Source organism: Balaenoptera ricei, chromosome 18 (genome assembly GCF_028023285.1).
Source record: "Balaenoptera ricei isolate mBalRic1 chromosome 18, mBalRic1.hap2, whole genome shotgun sequence".
NCBI lineage: Eukaryota > Metazoa > Chordata > Mammalia > Artiodactyla > Balaenopteridae > Balaenoptera > Balaenoptera ricei.
In genome coordinates, this window is record NC_082656.1 from 15,408,502 (window position 1) to 15,421,058 (window position 12,557).

At 46.9% G+C, this 12,557-nt stretch overlaps 1 protein-coding gene across 1 annotated transcript in view; it reads right to left on the minus strand.

Annotated features, from left to right (window-relative positions):
• LOC132352311 (uncharacterized) overlaps window positions 1-12,557 on the minus strand; it is a 269,512-nt gene that overhangs the window by 182,920 nt on the left and 74,035 nt on the right. Inside the window, exon 2 of the mRNA XM_059902731.1 lies at window positions 660-755. Within this exon, the coding sequence (XP_059758714.1) occupies window positions 660-667 (8 nt within the window). The 5' untranslated portion in view covers window positions 668-755. The remainder of the gene's footprint in view (window positions 1-659; window positions 756-12,557) is intronic.

The window sequence follows — 12,557 nt, forward strand, 5'->3', positions numbered from 1 at the left end:
CCCCCCACCACCAATGCCCCCAGTGAAGCCCAAGATCATGAGCCATTCCTCCTCGCAGATACTTGCATTGGACAAGGTGGGGTTTGGGTGCTCACACTGGAGACTTAAAAACTCATGCTTTCCGCAAGCCATTCCATAAAATGCAACCACACTGCACGTAAAGGCAATGAAAAAACAGCACAGAAATATCGCTTACCAAGAGACACTTGCATCTGAGTGGCAGGACCTCAATTCAAAGTCATGGGGTCTGACCCTGATCACTTTAAGAAATGAGACTTTGAGACAGCCACTTAACTTCTATGAATCCACTTCCCTGAGTAAAAGTGAGGTTACAGAAATAACACTTAAGCACTAGGCAAAAAGAGACATATAAAGAGACGCCAGTTAAAGAACAAGGTCATTAGGCCTATCTCTCCACAACACAAGTGCTCTTTCTCATTTCGGTCACACTGTATGAGACATTCGATGCTTAGTAAGTGTCTCCAGGGACTTCCCTGGTGGTCCGGTGGTTAAGACTCCACGCTCCCAATGCAGGGGGCCCAGGTTCAATCCCTGGTCAGGGAACTAGATCCCACATGCCGCAACTAAGACCCGGCGCAGCCAAATAAATAAATAAATAAATAAATAAATAAATAAATAATAAATAAAAGTGTCTCTACCTTTCCATTTAATTGCTCCCGCATAGTAGGTGCAGTGCCTGGGACCAGACCACGGGAGCATATCGATGCTGTCCGTAACTTCTGGGTACATGTGACCTTAGGAGGGAAGGAAAACGGAAGATTACTTTTTTGGATGAAAGCCACCTAAAATATGCAAAGTTATGATAAGCCACCCGCTCTCCTAAGAGCTCAGCATCCGTAAGAGATACCCTGTGAGCTCAATTAATCTGTTTTCAAGCTCAGTTCCTATTGACATCACATTAATAAGGGGAAAATTCCTCACAAGCACCTTTTCTGTGAGAAAACAAGTGTCACACTGTCCCTCGATCTGGCTGTAAATTCCTGCCGCTTCTGCTTCCCCAATTAAAGACACTTTTCGAGGAAGGACACAATTCTTACAGAGCCACAGAAAATATACATCTGGGCTCAGACTCCTCAACCCTGACTGGGGAGAGGCAGGAGGGTGGATGAAAAATACTCTTAATGAGGAGACTCTCAGCCTTTGGTCCAGACAAGCAGGTGCCTAAGGAGGGGAGGTGAACACAGGGGGAGGGATGGGTGCCTCACGGCCAGGTGGGAAAATAGCTGCAACACTCAGGGGCCGCTGGGTTGCCTGGGGACCCAGACCAGACCTTCTGGAAAGGGGATGGGGAAGCAGGGAGCCCCCCCTGGTAGCATCCAGGAGCATTTAGAATCCGCTGATAATCAAAGCGGAGGGGCAGGCTGCTAGCTTGCCCCTGGACAGAGCGGGCGGTCTGGAGCAGTGGGAAAGAAACTCCTTGACACTCGGGCTAAACCTTTTGTTGTGCTTTAATCTCTTCCTCTTAATCCTCAATGAGAAACCATTCTGAAGACTTTTGGATATCTGAGCAAGGTCAGACTGGCGTGTTAGCTAAATTTGCTAACACTGTGCAAATGGATTCGGAGAAGGGAAGTTTCCAGGAGGTGGGAAAACAGGTAGGAGGCTGAGGAAAGGTCTCAGGAAGAGGCGAGTGAGGACCTGAACCAAAGGAGCAGCAGAGACATCGCCAGTGCGCACGGACGCAAAGACCAAGGCCCATCAGTGCTGGCACCTCCCCCCCTAGGCTCTTGGGAACCAGGAGTTAGAGGGAGGCCTCCTGAGAGCTTGTCACAGAATATGCCACTTTCTGTATGTTTTATTCATATGTCATCAGTCATCCTCTAAAAAATTAAAACACGATTCACAACGGTTTTAATGTGGAATTCATACAATTTTAATGAAATCAAGATCCATGTTAATGAAAAGTATAGAACTTACTACTAATTCCAATGATCACCTACCTTAATAGGTAAGTATCTTGAAATGAAAAATGGTGGTAGTTTGTAAATAAACCTTTTGAATGAATAGGAATTTATAATAATTATTAATAATATGAATACTAATTAATAGTATTAATTTAATTAAAATTGTTTTGCATATAGGTTAAGCTACAAGGATGTTCATAGTCGTCTTATTACTAATCTCAAAATTTGGAAACAATTTAATTGTCCAAAAAGAATTAGTTGAATAAGTCATCATGTATCCATATGATGAAATACTTTTTAAGAATTAAAAATAATGCCATAGAAATGTATTTATTTAAATGGAAAGACTTTTTCTGTTGTTGGGTGAAAAAAATCAAATTACAAAAGAGCACGCAACATAGGAGCTCACTAGTGCTTAAAAACAAAAGGATGTGCATAGAAAAAAAATCTAGAGGAATATATACCAAAATGTTAACAAGGGTTATAATAAGTGGAGGAGTATGAATAATTTTAATTTTCTTCTTGTTTGCTCCTCGGCATTTTTTAATTGTTGCTTTGTTTCTAAAATGAATGTGTACTATGTGTGTAATAAGAGTTATCTTTTTGAAGATGTGCATGTGGTATTACAAATATGAATGTAAGATTTCAGAAATAAGGCAATGAGCATCAGAATGAAAGGTGCGGCAGGGGACCAGCCCAGTCAGAATCTGAGTTCTAATAGGAATAGAGGAATAGAATACATGTAGCAAATGCCCAAGAGCGAGGCTTTGGATCCCAGCTCAACCATTTGTGATGCTGGTCAAGCTACTTAATCTGTTTTTTGAGTTTCCTCATCTATGAAATGGGCGAAAAATAATCCTCCCTACCTCACTGTGTTAAGAGCTAAATGAGTTAATACAGCATGTATAAAGTTTCTCAGCTTCCAACAAAGTCTGGCAGGTGATAAGCTTTACACGCACTTGCTTATTTAAAAATATTTCCTTTTAACGATGCCTGAGATGAATAGGTGAAAAAATCACGTCATTATCCCACCCCCTTAGGGCTGAGTCAGCTGGGTAGAGAGAAGGCTGGTGATATGTTCCTTTCAAACACAGTTCATCATCTTAATTTCTTTAAAAAACCAATTCACTTCCTTTCCTCCTCCCCATAAAAGCTCTTTGGGAAGTTTTGCTTTATTGCTAATGGTTTTCTTTATAACTGGATGATCAATTCAACTAAGATTAATTGAGCATGAAGCCGGCATCATCCGTGAAGCCATTTATCAGTGAGAAGGAGCCAGAGCACGCTGGAGCCCACCAGCTGTCATTATCTGAGCGCTCGTTCCTGAAGCCTCAGGCACACCTGAGCCTCAGGTGGCCCGCGTGTTTGCTGAGCACGCAGGCGGCAGAGACACTGCCGGTCCCCGCCCCGCACCCCCCGACCCCCGTTCCACGGCAGAGAGGCCACGTCGCTGCAGGTGGTCCTTGCAAATCTGAAATGCCGAATTTACTCCACTGTCATGCAGCATCTTGCTGTAACACTGTTTACTGAAAAAAAAAATCAATTTAATTTAAAGCAGATATGATCTGGATCCTATCCAACAGGGTTTCAGTAATGAAGTACCAAAAGCATACATCTTCTTATGAAGCTGAATCCAGCACGGGCTCTGCAATAGTACATTAGTAGAGTTTTGGAATAAGGTTCCCGTTTATTTGCCAGTAGTGTAGGTTGCCTTTGCTTACAAATAACCATATGTGATATGTGTGTGTGAACAAGTGACATGCATTGAATACGATGATGACAGATAGATGATAGATAGGTAGATAGATACTTCTAGGACTTATGTGCCAGGCAATCTTGTAAGCACTTCACAGCTACTACCTCATTTAATTCTCACAACCTATGTAGTATGGGTTCTGTTATTTCCCTACTTTACAGATGAGAGAACCAAGCACAGAGATGTTAAGTAGCTTGCCCGCAGTTACACAGCAAGTCAATGGCAGAGCTGCGATGCTGGGCAGCGGGGCCCACACACCATGCACCTCCTAACCTTTCTGTTACACTGCCTCACACGTGTGTATGTGTGTACACTCGTCGTACACACACATCAGTCAATTGCCTTTTTCAGTTCCTACGCAAATCCAGGGATGCAGGAAGTTCTGCAGCTGGCTGACATCAGCTTTTAAAAGCTCTGAAGCCAAGGTCACTCTTAATCAGTCATCCAAGCCCAGGTGTCATATCCTCTGCACACCCCTTTTCCTAGGCAGAAGGGAACACAGAGACACTCTCTCCATCCAAGGCTGGTTCTTCCTCTCCTTCTACACAGGCGGAGGTCAATTCATTTGTGTGTGTGTGTGTGTGTGTGTGTGTGCACGTGTGTGTGTGTTTAATTGCTGGACATTCACAAGCACCTAGATGCTGCACCCCACTGCAGTGGTTAATTTTAAGTGTCAACTTGGCCGGGACACAGTGCCCAGATATTTAATCAAACATTAATCTGGGTGTTTCTGTGAGGGTGTTTTGGGATGAGATGTAAATTTAAATTGGTGATCTTTGGGTAAAGCAGATCGTCCTCTATAATCTGGGTGGGCTCCATCCAATCAGTTGAAGGTCTTAGTAGAACACAGGACTGGCCTCCCCTGAGCAAGAGGGAATTCTGCCAGCAGATGGCCTTCGGACTTGAACCGCAGCACCAGCTTTTCCTGGGTGTCGTAGTCCGTTCAGACTGCCATAACAAAATATCACAGACTGGGTGGCTTATAAACAACAGAAATTTATATCTCACAGTTCTGGAGGCTGGAAGTCAGAGATCAGAGTGCCAGCATGGTCAGGTGAGGGCCCTCTTCTGGGCGGCAGACTTCTCACTGTATCCTCACAGGCAGAAGGGGCGAAGGAGGGACCTAGAGCCGCTTTCAAAGGCATTCATCTCATCTATGAGGGCTCTGCCCTCACGGCCTCATCACCTCCCAAAGGCCCTGCCTTCTAATACCATCCCATTGGGCAACAGGATTTCTACATATGCATTTCGGGGGGACAAAACATTCAGATGAGAGCACTGGACCAGAGCGCTGGCCCACCCTGCAGATTTTGGACCTGTCAGCCTCCATAATCACATGACCCAAATCAGATGTGCTCAGAGCGTACGCAGTCTCCACCAGCTGTCACTGGGAGTGAGGGGGGCTCTGCTTTGAGGAAGGGGGACTAAATGACCTTTCAACTCTTTACAGAGCTAAAATTTAAGATTTGGTTATTCCAATACATGGTACTTCCCTTAGTACAGATTCCAACCTCAAGGAAAACACTCTTCACCCATGTGACCAAACATAAAAATAGGACAGAATCTGAGGCCCTAGTCCCAGTGTTTAAAGGGACAGGCCCGTGAAGCACCAGGCCTCACACAAGAAGGAACCCAAGTCTGTGACCCAGATCCTGTCACTGGCCTTTTAAACTCTGAATCACAGAAGTCACAAAGGGAGAGGGATGCTTTGCCCTCCCCTACCACATTTCTTTTCCTAAGGGAAAAACAACAATGACCAAAGGAAATCCTTTGTGGGAGACTTCCTACCATTCCAGAGCTACCATTCAAAAAAATAAAAAATGAAAGAAAAGGTCATGAAATTGGGCCACCCCTGCCGGCAAGAGACCCGCACGGAACCTGACGAGGGGGTGATTCTGCTCTTCCTGTCCAAGTTATTTTGCAAGTAGCCATGGTCGTCCCCACTGAGCCGAGCTTCCTAGTGGAGGTCATGTTCACAGCCAGGGTACCCACCTAAATGTCTTCGATTCAAGGGCCAGTCTCCGTGCTAGCTCCCCCACGAAGGGGACCTGTCGCCTCTGGGGGTGCTGAGGCTGCGACCGGAGGGCCAGACACACGCTGCTGTGAGAAGGCGCACACACGCGGGCCTGGCGTAACACTGCTTAGCACCACATGCTATACATCAGCGAGAGACTCCCGAAAATCAGCCTTCTACCCAACCACGCTAAGCGGGAGCCTCCTGCCCACAACCTTAAACCCCAAAGCTCCAACCAATTTCCTAAAATGTAACTAATATAGTAGAAAACACCTATGTATGCACGCCTAAGTAATAAAACATCACGTTAGGATGTAAAACGCTTCGAACATTGCTTCATGATCACCAAAAAATTAATACGTTTGTAACAAAGAGTTGCTTGACTGACGTCCTGTGTCTTCTCTCTCAGCTTAGCTACCAAGGCGCTCACCCCCAGTCGACATTCAATACGCCCTGAAAACAATTCTGCCTATGAATTGTATTTAGAATGTAATGCAAGACCACTCCTGCAAATTGTTCTGTTTAAATATTGTATGGCGTTTGGGGGTCCTAAAGACACACGCTTTTTCTATGTAATCATTGACCGAAAAACATCGTATTGAGAGATACATACATTCTATGAAGTTGGGTTTTAATCATTCAAAAGGCGTTCTATTGAGAAAATATTCTCTGGAAAGACATTGTGGAGGATGTAGCTATCATTTGTTTACTTATAGGCATACCTCATTTTATTACGCTTCACAGATATTGCATTTTTTACACATTGAAGGTTTGTGGCCACCCTGTGTGGAGCAAGTTTTCTAGCACCACTTTTCCAACAGCATTATTTTTTAAATTAAGGTATGCACATTGTTTTTTTAGACATAATGCTATTGCACACTTAATAATGTAAACATAACTTTTATATGCACTGGGAAACCAAAACATCCATGTGACTCACTTTAATGTGATATTCACTTTATTGTGGTGGTCTGGAACCGAACCCACAATATCTCCAAGGTACGCCTGTATTTTATTTATGTATCTGTCTCCTCTCACTGGACTGTAAGCCCTACAAGAGCAGGGATTATTTCTGTTTTGCTGATAAGTCCCCAGTGCCTAGAAAGGACCGGACGTGAGTCCTTTGGAGTCCTGGAAAGGAAGTGTGTGATGCATGTTGGATGAAAAAATCAGCAACAGTCAGGGAGGCTGAAGGGAGATGCATGGATTACTAAAATCCGCATCATCTATGAGGAGAAGCTGTGAACAGAGCACTGGACCAGAAACCAGGAGTCCTGAGCTTGGAGTCCTGTCCTGGCCCCTCAGTTACTCACTGTGTGACCTCAAGCCTCATTTTCCTCTCCAGGAACGAGATTATCTAACCTGCCCCCAGCTCCATCCCTGGGTCCCCATCTGATTCCAATGGGAATAAACCTATCAGGCTCCAAATGGCAGGGGACCAAAAAAAGCAGACAGTCTCTACTAGGAGGAGACAGGTAGCAAAAGAGAAAGCAAGCACAGAATCTGGTTTAGAAGGTGAAGCCTGGCCTCCCTCGGGCACTCCCCTCTTGTTGCATCACTTTGTACCTTGTCGTGGTGTTCAAAAACAAAGAAACCATTTCAGAAGTACCTTACAGTGTTCCAGGAACTCAAATCCGCATTCCCTTTAACAACATTTCTGCCTGCAGAAAAAGAGGCAGCTGGGCTTCCCAGCAAAGAGGCACGAAGCTGCGGTTTCCCCCCGAGGTGTCACCCGTCCAGCAATGCTGCTTCCGGTAGGTGTGTCCCCAGCCGCTGTTCCCTGCCAGAGGCTTGCAGGCAGTAAGCACAATCTGGAGATCACAGAGATCGGCGAGGACTGTGTGCCCGGCTTCTGGTGCCGGGAAAGAGAGTCCAGCAGGGCGAAGAGAACGAGCCCTCGCCCCGTCCAGGGCAGAGGTGGGCACTGGAGGAGGCTCCCACCACGTGGATGGACAGGTTTCTGACAACCAGCCACCCTTGCGAGGCAGGCGCGCTGACAGCCGGGCAGTGATGCGGACTCAGCAGGCACTGGGCTTGACCCCTTTATGGACAACGCTGACTTTGGTTTTCAAATAGCCTTAGGAGGTAGGTCGTATTGTTGCAGATGAAGAGATGGAGACATAGAGAGCTTAAGTGACTTCCTGAAGGTCACACGGACAGGACACGGAAGAGGTAGGACTGAATCCATGTGGTCTGGCCCCAGAGCTCCAGTTCCTTACCATCTCATATCCAAACCGGTTCTGGGCTTGTCCTGACATCGGGCACACCTTCCAGCCCTTACACACCGGAATCCACCCCATCCCTGCCGCAACGTTTCAGCTCTCCTAGGCACTCGGTAATGTTCAAATGTGCTCTTGACTCTTCCATCTTTAAAAGTACTTCCAACCAAAGCCCTCCAAGTTCAGACCAAACTCTCTCTTGCCATCGTGGCCAGAGTTCTACAAAATGTGTGCAACACTATTTTCTCACCTCCTACTCACTGCCTACACCTGAATTATCAGGAAGCTTCTGATCTCACCAAGATCACTAACCTTCCCCTTGTTGCTAAGTAGGCGGTTTTTTAAGTTACTATTTTACTTGATTTGTCAGCCCCTTTTGCACTGTTAACCATGACCTTGTTCTTCTAACCTGCTCTTCCTTTGGGACCATCACTGCCACCTCTCCGGGTTTGCCTCCCAGCTCTCTGGCTGCCCGTCCTAGCTGGCCTTAGGTGCCCCTACAACTCTGCCCATCCCTTAAATGTTGAGGTTTCTCAGGATTCTGTCCCGGACTCTCCCTCTCACCCTGGATACTCTCTGGGCAGGGTTTCACTCTCTCAGGCCTTAGTCTGATATCAGAATGCCAGAGGTTCCCAGATCTTTACCTCTCACCCTGCTCTGCGGTCTGCACTTTAGCCCATATATCCAGCCCCAGTGGTCCCGCCGCACCGCCCGGAGGAAAAAAGCCTCTCTAGGATCCGGCTATGCTGACGTTTCCTGCCTCGTTCCTCCCGCCAAATATCCCAGCCTCTCTGAACTACTGGCTCTTCGTCTTCTGAGCCGCGGCACAGCCATTGTCCCCTCTTCCGGTAGACTCCTTAGCGCCCCCTCCTGGCTCAGTTCCACTCCCCCTTCAGATCTCAATGTGGAAACCACCCTCCTGGAAGCGCGGAGGCATCAGGCCCGGAGGAGTTCCCGCTGTCCAGGATGGCTCCCCGAGCGGAGTACCGATTCCCTTGTACTGCAGTGGCCTGTTTCTTTTCTCTGTATCCTCCCCTAGACATTTACTACTTAATCCCTACGAACAGGGTAGTCGTTGATCTGTGCATTAGAGGCATTCAATAAATATAGGTCAGGTGAATGGAGGACGAATGGACCGATGAACGGGAATGATGGCACCACTTCACCTGATCTCAGGACCGGTTCAAGTCTGAGGAGCCCGCAGCTCCAGGGATTTGCAGCGAGCCGTGCCGGCTGTGACCCACAAGCCCCGTTTCCTAGGGAGTCCTCTTCGTTCACCGCAGACGACATCTGCTCGTAAGAACTGACACTTAACCCTGTCTACGGAGTCCCATCTACGCCAACCACCTTGACCGCCAAGACTTCTGCCGCTGGCCTGACCCTATTCTCGTTCTTTCTCTGAGCACGTTATCCTACTGCACCCTCTGGATGCTGCTGCTGCTACTGACCAACACTGGCCACCAGTCATGCACAGGCCGGGGCTGGCTCCGTGCCCTGGGCGCCGCGGGTCCGGCTGGCCGCTGCCTGGCATTCTCGGTGCCCAGGGAAGCCTCCCCACTGGAAGCCCCGGCGTGCTGCAGCTCCGGATCCACGCACGCAGCCTCCTACCGCGGGTGCGTGTGCGTGTGCGTGTGTGCACGCACATGCCTGTTCAACCACAACCCCAGCCAGATCCAGCTTCCTCCGACCCAGTGCAGCCGCGTGTGGGGAGGCGGCAGACTTCACCTGCTCCCTTCTGACTCAGCCCGTTCCTGGCCGCGGTTTGCCCAAATGGGCCGCACGGGTGGAAAAACACAAGCCTTTCCACTTACCATCCAGATGTTTCCAGATATTGTCATGTTTGTGGTTAGAAGACATCTGGGTGTCTGCTTGACCCGGAGTCCACTTTTTGCCCAGATGCTTGCTGTCTGTCATATAAAACTCTGACGGGGTCGTCTCTCTTTTCCCCTCAAATCTGCCATTTCGTTCTCTCCACTGACATCCAGAAGGTGAATCCCAGGCGTGACTGTCATTTCAGAGCAAGTGCGGCTGAGTCACCTCCTTGGAGCTTCGCACAGATCACCCCGGGGACGGCGTTCGGCCGCCCAGCGGAAACGCTGTCCTCCCCTCCGTGCTGGCCGCGCCCTTGGCTCTGTCCGTCCTGGACAGGTCGCCTGACCATCACCCCTCGGGTTCCTCCCCTGCAAGATCCCAGTTCCTAGTGCTTCTCTCTGCCGATCCCAGGGGGATGTATGTATTAATGGAAGCCGAAGCCTTTTTTGTTTCCTGAGAGGAAAGTTTCTATAAATACAGAACACTGTTATGATATGACCCTATAATTCACCAACCAACCAATTTTTCCTGCACATCTGTGATTTGCAAATTCGTTCATAATAGGGCTCCTTGCTACAAGTTAATTGAATTCAAATTTACCATATCAAAATAACTCTCAAAACCAATTTATTTCTCAATACCAAACTTATTTATCCATTTATTAATCAAGTTATCAATCGATTCCATAAACGTTTGTTTTGCCTCTACTGTGTGACAGGCTTTGGAGTATATGAGAAGGACGCCAAGAGGAACGAAACTTGAACTTGTCCTCAAATTGCTTACACTCTGTGCTCGTTTGCTAGGGCTGCCACAATAAAATACCACACACTGGGGGGGCCTAAATAACAGAAATTTATTTTTTCACAGTTCCGGAGGCTGGATGTCCAAGATCAAGGTGTTGGCAGGTTTGATTTCTTCAGAGGCCTTGCTGCTCAACTGGCAGACGGCCGTCTCCTTACCCTGTCCTCACGTGGTGTTTGCTCTGTGCACCCACACAAAGGCTCACCCTGGTGTCTCTTCCTCTTCTTATAAGGACGCCAGTCAGACTGGATTAGGACTCCACCCTAACAACTTTGTTTTAACTTAATCACCACTTTGAAGACCTTATACGTTACTTCTGAGGTACTGGGGTTTGGGACTTCAACATATGAATTTGGGGAGCAAGACACAGTTCAGCCCATAACACCATCTAATTGGAGAAGTAGAGAAGTTTAAAAGTGATTCCAATTAAGTGTACTAAGGACTATGGTAGAGGAGATACTGGGTGATTCTGAAGCATCAAACAGGACACCTACGCCAGTATGGTTGAGGGAAAGAGCAGTCAAGGAAGGCTTCCGGGAGGAGGAGGTGCCGAGCCATGCCACACGCCTTGGACAATGGAATGTGAGCAGAAGTGACCTGTGTCAATTCCAGGTGGAAGCTCTAAGAGCCCGTATGTGCTTCTCCGTGATCCCTCTTTTCCCTCTGCCACAAGAATTACCACTGTTCACAGAGTTCCCTTCATCAGCCCAGGTCCCAGAATGAGCAGGACGCAGATCAGATGTGCAGCCAACCTACAATGGGCAGAGGGCACGAGTGAGAAATAAGTCTCTGCCATGGTGAACCACTGAATTTGGGAATCACTGATAATTGGATTACTGCCGCATGACCTGGCCCATCGTAACTGATGCAGCCACAGAAGCCAGAGGGAAGAGAGTTCCATGAAGTAACTAGAAATGCACATTGTCAAATGCTGCAGAGCCAGTTCAGGGAAAATCTGAAACCACAGGCAAGGGAGTGGACAGACAGGGGAAGAAGATCCCTGAGGCAGCAAGAGGGAGATGTATTCCAGAGGGAGGGAACTGGCCTAAGACGTGAGGAGAGGCACTTCTTTTCCTTAAGTCTCAGTGGAAGAGCCTGGAAGACAGACTAAGCGTGAGTATAGGTACAATATTAGGAGGCAGGTGGGCAGGAAGCTAAGGTAGCTTGGAACAGGCACTATGAAATCAAAATAAAATTAAGAACTCTATGCTATAATAACTAAAAGGAAGGAGGCATGACTTTTGCCTGGAGCAATAAAGGAAGACAGAAGAGGGGATTTGAGCTCGCCTTGAAGGTCAGATATATTTGTTAAGGTAACACTAGCTACTCTAAGAGACAAATCCCAAAATGTGAGTGGCTTGACCCAATAATAATTTTTTCTAACATGAAAAGTTCAAAATCATGGAGGAGAGACTCTGCACCACTCAGTCTTTCAGGGACAAGACTGATGAAGACTCTGCCATCTTTGATACCTGATTTGCATCACCGAGTTGTCCTGAGACTTACATGCAGGTTGCAGACAGAGGAAGAGATCGGTGGAAGAGTGAATGCAGCAGGTTTGTATAGGCAAGGTCTGGAACTGGTGTCGAGCAATTACACCCACAACTGACTACAAGGCAGGCTGGGAAATGTATCTGAGCAGACAGCCCAGTCTGCCCAATGGGTAATTATAATGTAATGAGTGAAAAGGGCAGGTTATGAAACATGGATACAGCTTGTGCCTGACGTGGTTAAAAAAAAAAATTAAATGCATATACTGTATTTGCAGGAAAAGAACCCAAAAGTTAAGCCTGGTTTTCTCTGAGAGACTGGATAACAGATGATTTTTTTTCCTCTTTGTAGTTTTCCATACTGGTTACTTAAAATATTCTTAAATGATCATTTGTTGCACTTATAATTAATTAGGACAAATATAATAAAAGTTATAAATAATATCATCCTCTCCTACCTATTTCTCAGGTTATCTATGAGACACATGGTAACACTTTGAGAAAAGGCCACATTATTTGAATGTCCATTATTATTATGAT